The 19,286-nt window shown below is 39.2% G+C and overlaps 1 protein-coding gene across 1 annotated transcript in view; it reads left to right on the top strand.

The window, feature by feature from the left end:
* Nucleotides 1-7,058: 7,058 nt before the first annotated feature.
* SLC27A6 (solute carrier family 27 member 6) overlaps nt 7,059-19,286 on the top strand; it is a 74,952-nt gene continuing 62,724 nt past the window's right edge. The window contains exon 1 of the mRNA XM_047871909.1: nt 7,059-8,103. Coding sequence (XP_047727865.1) covers nt 7,623-8,103 — 481 coding nt within the window. The 5' untranslated portion in view covers nt 7,059-7,622. The remainder of the gene's footprint in view (nt 8,104-19,286) is intronic.

The following is a 19,286-nucleotide window of genomic DNA, read 5'->3' on the forward strand; positions in this document are numbered from 1 at the left end:
CTTTCTTTCTTTCTTTCTTTCTTTCTTTCTTTCTTTCTTCTTTCTTTCCTTCTCGATTGTTTGCTTGCTGTCAGCAAACTGTTAGATCCTATTTAATTCTTCCCAGTCAAGGAAATCAAGGGCTATACTGGTTAGATGGCCAGTTTAAATTCTCTAGTTTGAGTCATCAAGGTGGTGCCTCAACTTCTGTAGTTTCTAGTAAACAGGATTGGAATAAGGAGTACCCAAGTCCAAAGATACAGGTTTGTTGGAGCAAACACTCACTCAATTCCATTGCTGCCTTTCTTTTTAGGATATTAATGTTTTGACATCTCAACCTCATTACACAAGATATTTCAGACAAAGTACTTTGTGTGTAAATCCAGTAAGTACATATATGTTGGAAATTTTAACTTCCAACCCAAGTGTCACCAGCCTACCAAACCCATACTGGACTAATTCAGTGTGTGAATGTGATGATTTCTTGCCTGCTGCTAAGCCAAGTAAACAGAAATATGTTCTTATAGCAATAAGCACTTGCAAACTAGTGAAATAAACAGGAAATAATAATAAATTAACAATAACAAAAAAACTCCGAAAGATGTAACAAATAATTTCATTTAAATGTTGGCTAATTTAGTATAGGTAGTGACCATATAGATACAATTAATGAATATTGTTTTAGTATCAAAATATCAACTTTAATGTTCAAAACATCTGGAAAAGTGATATTTACTGGGTTTGATCTCATGAATTTTTATTAAAAAAACAGTTCTTAGAAATTTTTTTTTCTTAGAACTCTTCTTTATCTGCATCATGATAATGAGATAGAGATGTAGGGCACAGATAGTGTTCACATGAATTATTGTGCAATAGGAATTTTGAATCGTATGAATATATGATTAAAAGGTGTCACCTGTGGTTTCAGGCTTGAATAATATTAAGGCTGAGTTGCCTGAACTTGTTGTAGGTCTGAGGTGTGAAGGGGCAGGACCTTTGAGGGCATCATCTAGTTCATCCAATGAAGTATTTTTCTCAACTTTTTAATTTTTTATTTTTTAATATTTGTTTCTTTTTGAGAGAGAGAAAGAGGGAGAGAGGGGGAGAGAGAGTGAGAGAGAGCACCAGTGTAGGAGGGGCAGAGAGAGAGAGAGGGAGACAGAGAATCCAAAGCAGGCTCCAGGCTCGACATGGGGCTCAAACTCACTAACTGTGAGGTCATGACCTGAGCTGAAGTCAGACACTTAACCGTCTGAGTCAATCTGGAGCCCCTCCAATAAAGTATTAACGTGTTGGAAAGAATGATTCTTCCTCATAAACTAAATGCTAGTGTTAACTTCCAGAATCTGATAGATAAGGTATCTTCACAAATATTCATGTAATCAAGAATGAGAAGGAAAATACTTAAAGTTTTTAAAGAGCAAATAGTTTCAATTTTTGATCGATATGATTAAAAAAATCATGTGAGGGTTATCACAGAAATATGTGAAGATTTTAATATCTTATTCCTTTTATCATAAATTTCTGAATGCTACTTTGTTTAGGAATGACAAGCTCAAAATCTAAGTATATTTAGAAACAAAAATAAAAATGAAGTAAATTCTGTTTCCAGAAGAGTCATAAGTTAATTTTACAAATTATTTCAGACGATGAATGCCCTGCGAGGCTACGCCTAGGCAGCTTCTCTGGATCTGCTTTTCCTTCTCCGTGAAACCTGAACCAGTGGAGGGCAAAATGACAGTATCCGGAAAAATAATACATATGTTTTCTCTTGGACTCAGCAATAAATCCCATTTCTAGGAAGCTGTCCCAAAATTACATTGGGAAAAATATATACCATGTGCATAGATTCATTACTTATAACACTATTCATAATGGCAAAAGATTAAAAACAAGCCCATCAGTGGAGAGCAAGTTGAATACGTTATGATATCATCACATGATGGAGTATATACAACCATAAAAGGAAGTGAGGAGAATGTCTGCATAATGATAGATTGGGGTCACCAGAGTACATTAGGTGGAAAAAGCAAGGTGTATGTATATGTGTATACAGTATATGTGTATACAGTAAGGTACATCAGTATATGTGTATACAGTAAGGTACATTTCATCAACAGTGATGAGCAGTCTGATTCACAGCAACTAGATATCATGTTTATCTTGATGTAATACAGCATAAAATACATAGATTCTCCTATGAAGTATTCTTGCCAAAAGTGCTTGACCAGAGTCTAAGTCTATAGGTCTAATTCTCAGTTTACTTGAAATATGGGGGACAGAGGAACATTTTAAAGGGGACATGGGGGAACAATCAGATCAAAGCAGAAGGTGGGACACTCTCCACAACCACTGGTCTATTGTCTTTAAAAAGGAAACTTCTGGGGAAAAGATAAAGTGGTTGTGATAAGGACTCTTCTAGATTAAAAGAGAATTTAGACTTCAGAGCTTGAATTGATTCTGGTTTTAGATCAACCAATTCCCAAAGACATTTTGGAAGCAATTAAATATGGACTAAGTATGAGATGGTATTAAAGAATTGTTGTTAATCTTCTCACATGTGATAATGATATGGTGATGAGGTAGGGAAATGTCCTTCTTTCAGAGATGTCCCTAGATATTTAGGATACAAATACTATGTTGTCTGCGATTAAAATGCTTCAGAAAAAAATAGTTTAAACAAACTGGCCAGAATGTTAACCATCACGAACTCTAGGTGATGGCTATATGGTAGGGGGTATTATTGTTATATTATTTCTACTTTTATGCGTGTTTGCAAATTTTATTTGATAAAAAGCTAAAAAATAAAATAAAACAACAAGACACTAAATGAAGTGACTCCTTCAGTCCCTATCCCTTCCCCCTCTTGGAGACTGTGAGCAGGCAAGAGCTGGAGCAGCTGCCTTGACCCCCCTAAATAGAAGGCATGAGTTGAAGTTGGCAGAGTAGTGCCAGGTCTAGAGCACCCGCCCACCAGCACTGGACCACCTGTCTACCCAGGGAGAAATAATTATTATAATTAAGCCATTGGAAAAATATTTAATTTTAAGTGTTGTAAATTTCCAGGATGTGCCAAGAAATGAAATATTCATGCTGAATCTCAGAATTCCCACTGTCCCCTCCCAGAGCTTTGAGACTAAATCTTAGACCCTATGGGATTTGCAAAAGTGGGGCCCATGGAAGAACTCACTGTGATATTTGGAACATTGTTAATTCCTAATAAAAGTTGCCAAAGAATTTCTTTGATTTATGTCACTAATGACCAAATGAACTGCCTCCATGTAGGTGGCTTATTAAATAGAAATGAAGCTACCCTGAAGATTCAGAATAAACATACAAAACTTTGCATAAATGTCCTTCCCAAATGGTATATTTCACCAACACTGAGGAAGGGAAAGTTGCCGTAAACAGACGTACTTAGATATAAGAAAACTGTTTCTAAAGTGCATGAATAAAATACATGTGTAAAATATCTTCTTGGCAGGATGGTGATTGGCAGAAGTTTCTAGGCATGGTTTGTAGTCTGTGGCAAAAATGATAGTTAAACATTTAATTTGCTTGAGAATTGCTGCCCAGACTGTTATTATGGGATCACTTATTTGGTGCTGTAAAAATTTTATATTTCAAGAAGTGTTTGATGTGTCTAAGACATATGGTAATGTTAATACCACCCAACCTTCTAACCCACTTCTCATCTTTAATGTTGAATTGGCTTCATGAGTTCTTGTGGGGAATAATCTTGTGGGCAATGATGGCTCATTAACACAAACAAAGCAACTGACGGTAGGAAGAGTGAGGCTTCCCATTAAAATCAAGCTATGATGAGAGACGAAGACAGTGATTAAAACCTGAGCGAGACCCCCTTCCTGTATGGAAGTGTTAAGTGGAAGTCTTACATTCACCCTTCCCTACCTCGTTTTACCAATCCGTCTCCCTCACACATTCCACCCCACTCCCACCCACCTCCTCAAGCTCTGCTGCAGTCAAGGAACTCAGCTTCCTGGCCCATTGCAAACACCTTTTGCGGATTTTTGACTTTCTAAACCTCTGCCTTCCCCAAACCTCCTATAATCCAAAATATGACTGCTGTAGAATTTTGTCAGAATACTTACAGACACAAGTAATTTGTCTACACAAAGTCAGAATTCTTAAGTTACAGTGGTAAAATCCTATAGGCATAAGATGACGCTGTGTCTACTATATGATGCTTTTTGTTCAGTTTTACTTCTATCTGCTGCCTAAACAATCTGCAACAGAGGGGACTGGGAGCAGGTTAGAGGGGAAAGTCAAACCAGAAATGGGAATGGGGGAGAGGAGATCATATATACACTGAAAATAAAGGAAGGGGATTTATTTGCATTGACTTGCATTTAGTCACAATATTTATTTTCAGACAACATTAAAAGCAATTAAATTTCTATATTCCATAAAAGGGAACCTGAGAAATACTGCATTGCCCCTAATCAAAAGTAATAGTAACAGCAACGTCTAGACTCTTCCCATGTGTTTGTTTTTATTTTAACAATAAATTTACTCACTTGCAGTTATTCTTAGTGTCTTACCCCCATTTTGCAATAATTAGCAACTGTAATAAATAATTATATATATTTTACTGAGCTGTCTTTGGTTCTTTCTGAAAGTGAATACCAAATTTATGGGAAAAAAAAAACAAAACAGGAACAGACACATGGGCTGATTTAAGAGTACATACAATACTGCTTAGCTGTCCCAATATTTTCATTGACTCTTTTATGGTGAGATTTCAGGTGAGGAATTGTTCTTGGCCCATATAAATTTTGGCAACGTAGCTTGTAGCTCTCCTAATAAATCAAAGTGTCTCATATTCATGGTGCCAAATATTTTCGTGAATCACTTATATCCGTAGTTGATAAAAATCTATCTCCATGCCTTGGGGTGATGTTAAACATGATATGAGGGGGCACCTGGGTAGTTCATTTGATTAAGTAAGTGTCTGACTCTTGATCTCAGCTCAGGTCTTGATCTCAGGTCTTGAGGTCAAGCCCCAGGCTGGGTGTGGAGCCTACTTTAAAAACAAAACAAAACAAAACAAAGGGGCACCTGGGTGGCTCAATCGGTTAAGCATCCAACTCTTGATTTCAGCTCAGGTCATGATCTCTGGGTCGCACTCTGTGCTGACCCTGAGGAGACAGCTAGGGATTCTCTGTCTCCCTCTCTCTCTGTCCCTCCCCCATTCGCTCACTCTCTCTGAAAATAAGTGAACATTCAAAAAAATGATGAGAAAAATAAGTGTAACCCAATGAGTTTTTCATGAAGTTAATTTTATTTATTTTAAAAGACTGTCCTTTATTATAATAGTATTCCTTTCTTGGCTTTTAATGTTGAAATAAATCCTTCCCTTTATAAAACAATGGTGACAGTTGCAGGTAATTGTTTTAACGTGTGCTTAATGTTTTTACTTTAACAAATTAAAGGATGGAAAACCTGTGTCTCCTTAGTTGTTCTGTTCCCACTAGAGGAGGACAGATTTTACTTGTAGTGGAAATCCAAAAGCTGAAACCCACTGCTCATGGTCTGCGTGGTCTGCTTTCTCCATAGTCTTCCTGGATCTGCTTTGAAAGTTGTTTTTCCAGGTGACTGAATCAGATTACAGCTAGGAGAGAAAAGGATCCAATTTCAAAGGTGCTTTTCAAGTCATAAACTGACTTTTCAAGTCATAAACTGACTTTTCAAGTTGTAAACTGCTTGATACTAACACTTTTTTTTTTAACTGAAAAGATGTTTTTGAATTGAAAAGACCATCCCTTCTGAATAAACTGAGAAAGCATTTTCTTCATCTGCGCAAAAAAGATCAAAGAGCCTGTCTTTCTCCTGGGCTCTTCGCTGTGATTTCAAAGTAATCATTTTCAGATTGATAAACCAGAGTCGGCCTTGGAGTTACCAGGTTTTTCTTTATTAGGAAATCTGAGGTTAGCTAGAACCCAGCTGCAGAACATAAGAGAAGAAAGAGGGAAATGTGAGGCAATGCTTAATGGTTTCATTATGTACAATTAACCATTTATTCACACTCCTTAAAAGCAGGGGCCTGGGATGATGGTGTCTGCAAGAAAAAAAAAAAAAAGTGTAACTAAATGCCCCTCAGTTTTTTACCTTCAGTTAAAATTTCATCATTGCAGAAAATTTTATAATTCTTTGCAATTACTTGTTTCTTCACCATCTCCTCTCCCATTTTGGGAATTCTTAGTTCAAGTTCCCGATCTAAATGGGGGATTTAAAAAACAGTTATTGTTAAGGACAGAGAATAGTATTTTTCACCTAAAAAGAAATATGGATGTAGATATGGACTTAAGTTTCCACACCAATCAGTAATTTTGGAACATTTTGTAAAGAGCAATGACTAGGCACTCTAAGGATAGAATTTCAACATACATGTCAATACCAAACTTTAAGTTTTCAAAAGTACTTTTTGTAGAACAACCCAATTTTGTGTTTTCTGAGGAAAGAGTTCAAATATTCCTTGATCTGACCAATTCATAATTTTTTTTTTTTTTTTTTTTGTCGTTTTCGCTCTTTCTGTCGGGACTTTTTTTTTTTTTTTTTTTTTTTTTTTTAATTCTTCCAATCGCCTCTCCAGCGATTTTAGGTCTTACTGTTTAGTGAATGAACTCTCTCGACCCAATTCCAGCAGCCTGGTTGCCTGCCCTTGACTCTAGCCACGACTTCCAGGATCCCCGGCTTTCCCTGCATTCGGGGACCGTCCTTTCCCGGCCAGAGGCCTGGGCCCGGGTCGAGCGGCACACTCGCAGGGGCGGCGGGACGCGCGCCCAGAGAGGAGGCGGCGACGGAACCCGAGCCGTCCCAGCGGCGGCGCCCCGAGCAGGGGTTGGCCGGGAGCCTGGAGACGGGCTGCAGGCGGACGACACGGCCGCGGTTCCGAGCAGAGATACACGAGCCCAAGAGCACCAGGAGGGGAGATGGTGGCCACCCGGAGCAGTTCGCGGGGACCCAGTGTGTCCGTACCCCCGGAGGGGAGGGGGGAGCTCCTGGGCGCGGGGCGGGGGCGCGGGGCGGAGCAGGGGCGGGGCTCGGGCCTGGATCCCACCTGACTTGGGGGCATCCCCGGCAGAGGCGTGGCCCTGAGACCCTGCGAGGTTTCTGGCGGGTTAAGACCCGCAGCGGCTGCGCTTGTCAGCCCTCGCCAACTCCAGCTTCTCCAGGCTCGAATTCAGCGTCCAAGTTGCAGCCGCCCGAAAGCCCACACCCAGCAGAAGAACGTCTGCTCTTGGACATAGTTCTCCTGAGGGTGGTGGGGTTGGCTCAGGGCCGCAAAGCCGTCGGGGGTTGAGCCGGCCTGCAGCGAGAAGGCTGAGACTGCCAGAGAACCCCGCAGGGCGCGGACAGCCGTCGGGGCTTGCGAATTGGACTCCTAGATTGTGAGGCCCCTGATAGGTGATGACCTAAGCCTTATCCCCGGCATCCCTCGGGGCGATTTCTTCCGTGCACACTTCTGGTTCTGTTTCTCAAGATCACCCTCTTCCTCCCAGAAAGGCTGACTCAAGCTGCAGGTGCCAGCCCTCAGCTCTGAGTAGCCTTGGTCTCTGCGGAAAGCTGCATTTGAAAAGAAGGGCTGGGATCACAAGCTGCTCTCTGTTCCGGTTGCCCCCATGCTCCTGCCATGGTTAACAGGACTAGCGGCTGGAATAGGCTTCCTGCATTTCGTGCAGAAACTGGTGTTGCCTTATTTCTGGGATGACTTCTGGTACCTGCTGAAGGTGGTACGCTATGGAATTCGGCTGGAGATGTACGTGCTGAAAGGGGAGCTGTTCACTGTCCTGGATAAATTCCTGAGTCTTGCCAAGAAGCAGCCCCAGAAACCTTTCATCATCTATGAGGGAGACATCTACACTTACCAGGATGTGGACAAAAGGAGTAGCAGAGTGGCTCACGTGTTCCTGAACCATTCCACGCTGAAAAGGGGGGACACCGTGGCTCTGCTGATGAGCAACGAGCCTGACTTCGTCCATGTGTGGTTCGGCCTGGCCAAGCTGGGCTGCGTGGTGGCCTTCCTCAATTCCAACATTGTCTCCAACTCCCTTCTGCATTGCATCCGCAGCTGTGAGCCCAGGGCCCTCGTGGTGGGTGCAGGTAAAAAGCCCGTCCGGGTGAGGTCTCCATGGGCAAAAGGCAACCCTGCCTGTCATCGCTCCCTGGCCCCTGTTGGTTACAACACTTTACAACTAATACTTCGGGTGTGTGATGAAGTGTGCATAGTATGGCTACAAAATAGTTATACAGTTCTGTGACTGCTGGTTTAATATCCCCTGTTCTATTTCAATCACTTACCCTTTTGTAGATTAGTAACCAACAGGAAAGGTTCAGAAAACTTTTCTGAAATCTCTGCTTCTTACTATTTTGAAAGAGGGGCAGTTTTACAGCTATTGGTATCTTCCATGAATGCAAGAACACAGAGAGATAGAATTCAGCAAGGTCTAGTTTTGTCAGATCTGACAAAATTATTTGATGAGTAGGAAAGTTACTTTCATTTCATTGTGGAATACCTACCTGCCTCTAACAGTAACAATATGAGGGTTGACTACATTTGAAGAGCAAATTAATCTGAGTTGCATGAATTCTTATCTTCATGTCTGCTCTTATTTTGCCATCCCTGCAAGCTCGGACTTGCATAGCAAGGTTAGGCTCCCATCTCCCAGCCAGTGGGTGGGCTGTTGGAGGAGTCTAGGCTTCTTGCTCTCCCCCCATCTCTGCATTTGTTTTTCTTCGCTTCCATTATGTTCTAGTCTTCTCTCCCTCCTCCCTTGGGTTAGGCTTTGGATACACATACTGACACAGAACTGCAAAGAAAAGTTTTTGGTTGAATACCTCATTAACAAAGAACCTGGGAAGTTGAGTTGCACCACCAAGTGGAATTGAAGTATGACAAGTGATACTTACTTGGTATAATGTAATGGGTTTATGTATATTCTTCTTGCATGAAGCCAGGAAGGTAGAGGATGAAGAGGCTCCATGGCCAGGACCTTAGCTAAAGTATTTAAGTATTTTAGATGAATAGATGCATACTGACAACTCGTGCAGAGTTTTTAGATTCACAGAGCAGTCTGGAAAAATTATCTACATTGATATGTAAGTGATCTTGAAGGTGTAGAACTTCGCTAGTAACCTTTCTTGTATCATTATTGCACATCACACAATAATGGGTTAGGCGATATATAGTACAAAGGTTACTCAAGACTTTGATTTCTCCTTGCTCCCATTGTCCTTCCAGCTCAACTTAGGACCTGATAAAGTAGCAAAATGTTTACTCTCAAGCATTGATTTTGTCTTGTTTAATCTAAAGGAGTGGAGAAGCTGCATAGTCTCTCCTGTGTATTTTTTGTTCATTTGTTGTTCAGTTGTTCAAGTTTAACTAGCATGATGAACTTTGTCTGAACTCTGACCATAAGCAGGATAAATAAGTCATACAGAATTTTGATATCATGGTGAATGGGGCAAGTGTGAATGAATGTGAATGAAGCAGAAAAAAAAAATATCATAGTTCTTCTTTGGATATATTTTAACATTTTATTCCATTGCCCCTATTATTGCTCAATCCAATTAGATCACTAAATCCAATTTAGGTCACAGTTTCTAGAACAAATCAAAATTAAATTGTGCTGAAATTTGATAAAGCCATAAATTGCTTTGACAAGAGCAAACGAGGAGGGCCAGAGTGTCCCTGAAAAGGGTTCTGTAGCCATATTTTTAAAGCCAACCTGAGAAACATCCTACAGCCAGTCTCCTGAGGGATTCCTCTCAAAATGTATAGGGCTTGTTACCTTTCAACATAGACATTCCAACTTTGCTCTTTGCTGAGTGACTGCCTAATTAGGACCAATTAATTTTGCAGTGTTACTTGTGCCAGAGTTTTGCTTTCCTTGCCAGTAACTTAATTGCATTGTTTCCTTGTTTTTAACACCAACAGTAAGTTTTGGTATATAAAAGCCTATTTGAGATGCTGGAGTTTTAAGCCGACAGCAGTCAATTTGCTTAGGAGTAGATAGGTGGAGAAATCAACCTTAAATCTTTTTAACAGTTCTTTTCAGCATATCTTTAAAATATATAAAGTACATAAGTTTTTCGGCTATGGGACAATTCCGTTTCATTTAGTTACTAGATTTTTGTTGTTGTTAAGATGTGGCTTATATCACAAGCACCTTTCTATATTTGAAGCTCTTAGCCTGAAATACAAGAAATTCTGTATTCTTGGCATCTTGAGTTAAACATATACATATGGTTTTTAGAGCCTAATGTTAGAGCTCTTAGAATCTCATGGAATGTTTCTGATGGAGATGTACCATTAAACCATTATATCCCCAGGGAAACTGTATTGAGGTGGAAAGAACAATCAGATGGTTGAGATGGAGATAAGCCAGACATTAAGGATAAGATGATCTGCTGTGCTCCCTCTAGTTTTACTTACTTGCAAATGGTGACAATATCTTCTATTTCACAGTGTAAATCTGAGATTAAATGATAGACCTTATGTAAAGTGGCTAGCTGAATGCCTGGTATGTACCAACTGAAGCCTTAGTGAATTGAAATAGTTGTTACTATTATTATCATTATTAAGTCATCTGAGGCCTTTAATAAGGAAACTTGTTTGGATTTGGCTGCTACCATCTAATCTGGTGTTAGCTATAAGAAAGGCTAGTACGCGGTTTGGCATAGGACCCCAAACACCTTACTTTGGTATGTTTTAACAACATTTTATTTTCCAGAAGTTATCTAGAATTGATTTCAAACAGGTTTTACAGGTAGGCCAGGTAATGTCTGACAATTCTGTGTCCCTGAACAAGTCAAAGGGAGAAGATAGCAACTAATCTACCAGGCAAATTGTTAGTGGCATTAACAAAAATGTTAACAGTTGCCTTTTACTCAAGGCTGACTATGTAAAAGATATTCCCAGTGACTCCGAGAGGCAGGTACAGAGTTATATATTGGAAATCGAAGGGAAGAAATTGATTGAGGGTGTCCAGGTTGACACAACTCAGGTTTAAGAGCAGACGTTCCCAACCTGGTCTCCTATATAAGACAGTGCTGGACTGTAGAGCCTAATTGTTTCTGAGGCTGTCAGTCCCCTGGTGATACTACTAGGAAAAAATACGCATTCCAGTTATATAAAAATAGTAAAATAAAAGTTGCCAATATTAAAATACCAGGTAGTTCATACACAGATAACTAGAAACAATTTAAATGGTTTTAAAACTTGTATTTCATTCTCTCACAGTATAAAGTTTCAAAAATACTTACTAGGAAGTTTCCTGTGTGTACTCTGTAGTTTTGAAGAAGTGTCAAATGGCATTTCAGATTTCCCTGGAAAATGTCAGTGCTTGCTGAAAAATAGGCTTAGATTAAACCTAGTCCTTTCCTCACAATATCTCAACTTTGATATTAGTAATAGTGGCTGCTGCCAAGATGATTGTCTATGTCTATATGCTTTTCTCTTTGCTTAGAATAAATAGGAAAATGTTGGGATGCTTGTATATCACTTTAAAAAGTCTGTGTAATTATATTCTTTGACCTATTTACTACTACTACTACTACTACTAATAAATAATCTCTTCCTTTTCTAAAGTACTTAATAAATTACAAATTGTTTTTATATGTATATCTTATGTGATTCTCACCACAGCCATAGTAGCCTTGTTCTAAAGATCAGGAAAGCATAGGTTAGAGAGGGCAAGCTGTTCCCTGAAGCTCACATATGTAGAAGAAGCATATGACTAGAGCCTGCATTTTCTGATGCAAAAGCCTGCGGGTACACCTTTGTCCTTGTCCTCGTGGTCCTGTTCATTCCCCCATCTCCATCTTTTCCTATCTTTTCTGTTCTCCATTCCCCCCCCCCCACCCCACCCTTCCCCCTTTCCTTTCCTTCTCTCTCACCTTTCATCTATCCACTTACTTTCTTTCAGTACCTTTTCCACTAAACCGTCCTGCCTTCCATATACTCTGGCTATTCACAGCCGCCCAATGGAGTGGTAAAGTTCTAGTTGCTATTTGTGTCTCTCTGGGGACTAGACCGAATGGGGATGTAAGCTCTTTGAGCCGAGGAAGTTGGTTTGGTTCACCATTAAATTCCCTGAACTTAGCACAAAGGAGATGCTCAACAAATATTTATTGTCTAGATGGATGAATGAATGAATGAATGAATGAACTAATGAAAAACTCCAAAGTACATATATACACTCAATACCTTTTTATTTACTTGCATAGTTTTGCTAATAAACTGTCCCTCTGCTGTTCATCTGGTAACTGATTTTGACAGTAGATATATCCGTGGAATTTCTTTGTTGTTTTATTTTATATTAATGTTGCTAAGTGTTAGGATCATGACTTCCCAAAAGTACGAAGTCTTTTAGACGCACTAGGCATCCCCAAGTTTTCAGATTTACTTGCATGTGTGTGTTTTGTACTCTCTGCCTTCTGAATATACACAAATTATTATCAGTGGATAGCTAAAAAATACATATTAATATTACCCTGAACTCTTACTTTAGATTCAATAGTATTTTGTGTTTCAACACGTTTGGAAGGGTTTTGTGTTCCTGTTCCCAAGAACAGGAACATGTTACTATAAACTTAAAGTAACATGCAGGTTTGCCTCATTAGTTTTCATGAACCATCTCATTCAGACTGTTCCAGTCATCAAGCCTTTGTAATTCTCCCAATGACTATCAACCATAAAGATAACTGCTTTTTAAAGACCAAGAGGAAGAGTTAGGAGAAAAACAAAGTCCTTTTAAGTTGTATAGAAAGGAATGCATATTCAGATAAGATACATGGCTCATGTACACTTTTATCATTTAATCCATGTGCCATAATTATCTTCACATATATTGGTTTTAATTTGGGGGGCATTTTAATATTTTTGCTAATGTTTAGTAAAATGACTGGCTGTTTTGCATTTTTCATTTCCATTTTAGACTCAGCTCCATCAAAGATTACCTCCATTCCAAAAGAAAATTGCTCACTTCAATAGGAAGGTTCAGTGGCTTCATGATTCATTAACTAAAAAAGACAGTGTTCTAAGTACTGATACATTTGTAGTTTTCTTTCTTTTCTAATCATGGGGACCCTCAATGGGGTTCTTATTTACACTGTCTGCTGAACACGTGTTTACTGTAAGGGGATGATGTTTGAATACTGGCAGGAGCAAAAACTACTTAAAAGGACATCGTGACTGCTTAGAGAAGTGGCAGGGTGAAATGGGAGAAGTATACATCTTGGAGCCAGGAAAACTTGGGCTTGGATCCTAGCTCTGCCATTAACTGACTGCTGACACATAGCAGATGATCAATGAGTATCACTGGGTCTTGTGTGAATTAAATATAAAGAATGCAACAGAGTCACTGGACCATAGTATCTATCCATTAAATGGTTGCTATAATTATTTTTAATTGCAGAGGAGCAGAGACATGTATACGAAGTAGGAGTCTCTGTCGTTGTTGGGGAGAGGGCTGACAGGAGGGAGTTCCAGGCACATGGCACACGGCCCATGTGAACTGGTTTTAAGCATCTATTGTGTCCTCCCCAGTAGCATTGCAAACATGTCCACTTCCCCGTCATCAGCAGCTGGGGCTGGAAGGGTGTCAGGCACAAATTAGCAGCCAAATGGGTTAGCTCTTCCGTGGCCGAGAAAAAGAGGATACTTCATTTATAAACAAAGAGGAATGTGGAAAAGAACTCTGATGGGGTCCGAAACTTGTAGAAATACCACCTTGTAATTGCCTTTTACCACTTTATCCTCCACTTACTGTTTAGTCTGTGTCTAGAGAGCTTTTCTATGCATTTACTGGTTTATACTACTTTGTCATTGAAAAATAGTAAGCCAAATATACTGTGGCGTTGTGGTCCCATTTGAGTAATAATTTTTCATTGGCAATAGGAGATGTGCTAGAAACAAAGTAAAATGAAGTGTTCTACTTTCTTTTTTTGCACAATTTTACCCATAAGGAATATGATGTCTCTTCCTCAAAATGGGTGGGGATGGCCAAGGGTGAAAACACATAAACCCCCTTACAAACTCATGTGCATATATTCAGGGCAGCTAATAAAATCGTTTCAGGGAAGAATATGTTATCACAATTGAAAGTCTTGTGCTTCTGTGCCCTTCCTAGGGTTATTATGATAATCAATAAACTAATATTCATTAGGATATCAACTAAATATCAACTTTCTTAGAAACCAGAGTCTGCCCATGTTTTCTATGAAAAACCTGTTCTAAGCTGCTGAAAAGCTGCCCTAAGTAGTAGGATGGTAGTTAAAGCATGAAGTGAGGTCTATAATTCCACTTTGGATTCTGTGTGATTATTGCTTTGGAGTGTGAAAAGCTCAATCTAAGCGTTTGTAGTTGAATTTCATGTAAGTTTTCTTCTTACCTAAGAATTCAAGTATATTAAGAGCCACAAGCTCTTCCTTTGCAAGCCTTTTAATAACCTAATTCATGTTAATGGCATAGGAGAGTGATATATTAAGTTTTACTAATTGCATTTGTACTATCAGAAATAGGAATAAGAGACTTGATGGAGAAACAACTTCATTGGTACAAAAAGTGCTACATGATTATAAGCAGAGATCACAACTTACCTGTTTTTATGCTTGCACCACCACCTAATGAAATGCCTTGCATGCTTGAGACATAATGTGTGTTTTTTTAAGTTTATTTTTTTCTTTTGAGAGAGAGAGAGAGACAGAGAGAGAGAAAGAGAGAGAGAATGCATGCATACAAGCAGGGGAAAGGCAGAGAGACAGGGAGAGAGAGAAAATCCCAAGCAGGCTCCAAGCTGTCAGCTCAGGTCCTGACATGGGGCTTAAACTCACGAGCCGTGAGATCATGACGGGGGCTTGAACTGTGAAATCACAACCAGGATTTGAACTCATGAATCATGAGATCATGACCTGAGCTGAAAGAGTCAAGAGTCAGATGCTTAACCAACCGAGCCACCCATGTGCTCCAATAATAAGTGTTTCTTAAAAGAACCTATTGCTTTGAAAGTCTTCTCCATTTCAGCCTTGTTCTATAATGTTGACTTAATTAAAGGTCACAGAATATTCAGCTGTCTCACTTTCTTATGGTAGTTTTCCGTCAAAACCTGCATCCACAGTGGATCCCATGGGCAGAGCTCAGTTCCGTAAGCACATCTCTGTCCAGCAACTCCCGTGTGTGTGCCAGGCACAGTCCGCTCAAGTATGGATTAGGGTCCACATCATTACCTTGAGATGTTTACAGTTCTCTGGGTTTCAGTGGTAGCACACCTCACTAAAGAGTGAATCTTCATGAAAAACACAGGCAAATTTCCTTGAGGCATTTGAACAAATGTTCTTTTCTGTCAGGACTTAATGTTTAGAATTTACTTTCAAAATTACACTGAAACTTTTCATTTTGTTAACATAAATTGGCCATGATAAGTAAAATAATATTTTATCTTCTGCAAGACTTTTTAAATTTTTATTTCAGTTTTCACTATCCTCACCCACATTTCCTACTACTACTGAAGAAATAATTTGTATGATGAAAGTTCTGTGGAATTCTAAATGTTTCAGCAAGCCAGTTTAATGTTAACATATGAAGGAAATGAAATTGTATTTCCTCTAATTCTTAGGAATCTACTCACTTCCTTTTTCTTGTAAAAATCATGACTCTTTGACAACATTGAGTGTTTTTTATTATATATATATTTTATAATATATATTTATATACATATATTTTTAAAATATATATTAAATAAGTATATATATTAATATTAGTAAATATTAATCTATATTAAAATACATATATATGTATTTAAAGTCTACTTATTTATTTTGAGAGAGAGAGAGAGAGCGAGCAGGGGAGGGGCAGAGAAAGAAGAAGAGAGAGAACCCTAAGCAGGCTCTGCACTGGCAGCATGAAGCCTGAGTCTGGGCTGGAACCCATGAACTGTGAGATCATGACCTGAGCTGAAATCAAGAGTTGATCATTTAGCCAGCTGAGCCAGTCAGATGCCCCTGAGTATTTCTTTAGCCTCTACAATTCCAACAAAGATTTCAGGCCAGAATTCATCATCCTCTAACTTTCTTTGTACTTATTTTTCCTATTTAGACATACCTACCATTATGAACATATAAAAGTTTATGCTGTTAATTTACAATTCCCTGTGAGCGATTTGAAATTAAGATAATGAAATGAGTCACTTAAGAGACTTGTACTTAAATGTTCAAAATGTGAGAAAGAGTCATTAAAATAAAAGAAAATAGAAAGTCTAGATGATTTGTTTGTCCTATTTTTTTTCATTTATTTGTGGCTTGTTCTTCCCCCCCAGCCAGCATTCCTTGTGATTTTTCACTTCTTCTTACCAAAGCAACCTGCAGCATGCTGTATATGCTCAGTGGAACTCTGGACTCTTACAGTTTATTTTCTTTGGATTTGCTATAGGAATAGAAATTAATTCAGAAAAGCTCAAGTCCCAGTTTTCCTCCCTACGTCCTACATATGAACTCCTTATGATTTTCTGTGTTTCCCTAGTATTATTGCAGGTTTTACTTGTGAACAACCTGGTCCCATTTGACATATGTCTCTTGCTGTTTCTTTGTGATCAATCTGAATGATAGATTTTGAGGAACTAAATCATGAGTTTTTTCCCAAATGTATTGAATTATAGTAGAATTAAGTAGTGGCTGACAGATGGCTTTTTGAGGTAATCAGATTCGGATTTACGTTTCAAAAAAGGTGTTTAATGCAGCACACTGAGTTCAGCTTCAAATATATCTTGTAATTATTTTTAAAATTTTGTTAAAAATTTAGAAAAAAATATAATTGTTTGATTGGAAATGTTCATATCTATATGTACTTGAACATTCTGACCAGGGTATATTTAATATTTAATATGTTTTTTTAATGTTTACTTATTTGGGGGTGAGAGGGGCAGAGAGAGCAAGAGAGTGTGAATCCCAAGCAGGTTCCATGCTCAGTGCAAAGCCCAAAGTGGGGCCCAGTCTCATAAACTGTGAGATCATGATCTGAGCTGTAGTCAAGTGTTGGACGTTCAACCTACTGAGCCACACAGTGCCCCTAATATTATTTTTTATAATTGATTTTTTTATGAGGTATTGTATACACGTTAGAGATCATCAAACACAGGTTAGAATAACAATTCTGGAGGAGGGGCCAAGATGGTGGAACAGCATGGAAGGTTTTTTTTGTGTCTCATCCATGAAATACAGCCAGATCAACACTAAACCATCCTGCACACCTAGAAAACTGATTTGAGGCTTAACACAATAATCTGCACCACCTGAACCATAGAACTCAGTAGGTACACAGTGCAGAGAGGTGAACTGGGGGAGAGAGAAACCACAGAGGGCAGGGAGCTGTTTTGCTTACAGAGAGAGGACGAAGATGGCAGGGAGAATATGGGAAGAGCACCCCCCTCCCAAAGTAGCTGGAGAGGAAGTGGAAGAGTGCCAACAGCCACAAGGGACTGAACAAAAAAGGGAAAAAGGAGAAAGGAGAGGGTTTAAACTCCATTAAGACTCTATAAACAGGGATGTGCAGAGTCTGAAAACTCCGCAGATCAATGCCTGGCAGTGCTCTGGTGGGAAAGGCAAATCCCCAGGAGCAGACAGCAAGGTCCAGGAGGCCCTCAGGTCACATGGGGAGTGGCGGTTCCTTTGCTGCAAGGATATTTGGTAGAGGCTGTGTGGCCTCTCCACAGGCAAAGGAGAACCCAGAGAACACAACATTCACTGGTGTTGAAACAGGGACATTAAGGGTGAAGACTTTTTGGGGACAGCTTGGCACCGAGCAGCAGTCTCTGGTCATCGGCAGCAGCATGGTCCTGCTGATGTTCCTGGGGGTGGGCCAGCACCCAGCCATTGCTCAGTGAGACCCTCCCCAGAGGGTCTGAGTGGGTCAAAGCCACAGTCCCTCAGAAGTGAGGGGTGTGGGAAACACAGCCCCATCTGAGATAAAACTCAGAAAGGAAGTACCACCTGTCAACCTGATGGCTTGGTCACAGAAAGTGGAGAAGTGGGGAGTGGACAGAAGCCGGAGACAAGGAGGGGTGTAGATTGCCAGTAGGAGAGAGCACAGAGTTCTAAAACTAGAGACTGGGTAGCTGGGTATGCCATTTTCACCTGCGCATGTGCATACATGCCTACAAGCACCACAACAATCCACCCCGATAAGCTAAGCAGTGCCATCTAGTGGAGAATGGAACCATGACACTAAGCCCCTCCCAAATGGGCTAACCATGCTCTTGAGGAACACCACAAGTCTCTCTGCCTGCTTAGTTTACAGACTATAAGGTGCTTCATAGTTTGACTTCTAGGGGAGACCAGATGTAATTTCAGTCGTATTTCATTCTGTTCCCTGATCCATCTATCCAGTTTTTTTTCTTTTCTTATTCTTGAATGCAGAAAGGGAAAATTTTTATTTTTATTTTCCATTTTTATTAAAAAGATTTTCTTTAATTTTTTCTACTGTATTTTTTACTTTTTTGTAAATTTTTAAAAATTCTCTTTAGACTTTGATCATTTCATTTTATTCTACTTTATTGTATTTATTTTTTCTAATTTAAAAACATTTTCCTTTTTTTTCTTTTCTTATCTTTTCCTTTTTTCTCTAATCTGTCAACCTTCTTTCAACAACCAGACCAAAACACACCTAGGATCTAGCAACCCTTATTTGATTTTTTTATGTTGGTTTAAATTTTTTTATAGGCATTTATTTATTTTTTTCAATTTTTTTTAATTTTTAATTTTATTTATTTATCTTTTTAAATTTACATCCAAATTAGTTAGCATATAGTGCAACACTGATTTCAGGAGTAGATTCCTTAATGCCCCTTACCCATTTAGCCCACTCCCCCTCCTACACTCCATCCTGTAGCCCTCTGTTTGTTCTCCATATTTATGAGTTTCTTATGTTTTGTCCTCCTCCCTGTTTTTATATTATTTTTACTTCCCTTCCCTTACGTTCATCTCTTTTGTCTCTTAAAGTCCTCATATGAGTGAAGTCATATGATATTTGTCTTTCTCTGACTGACAAATTTCACTTAGCATAATACCCTCCAGTTCCTCCATCCACATAGTTGTAAATGGCAAGATTTCATTCTTTTTGATTGCTGAGAAATACTCCATTGTATGTATATGTGTGTGTGTGTGTGTGTGTGTGTGTGTGTGTGTATATATATATATATATATATATATATATACTATAACTTCTTTATCCATTCATCCATCGATGGACATTTGGGCTCTTTCCATACTTTGGCTATTGTTGATAATGCTGC

Source organism: Prionailurus viverrinus, chromosome A1 (genome assembly GCF_022837055.1).
Source record: "Prionailurus viverrinus isolate Anna chromosome A1, UM_Priviv_1.0, whole genome shotgun sequence".
Classification (NCBI taxonomy): Eukaryota; Metazoa; Chordata; class Mammalia; order Carnivora; family Felidae; genus Prionailurus; species Prionailurus viverrinus.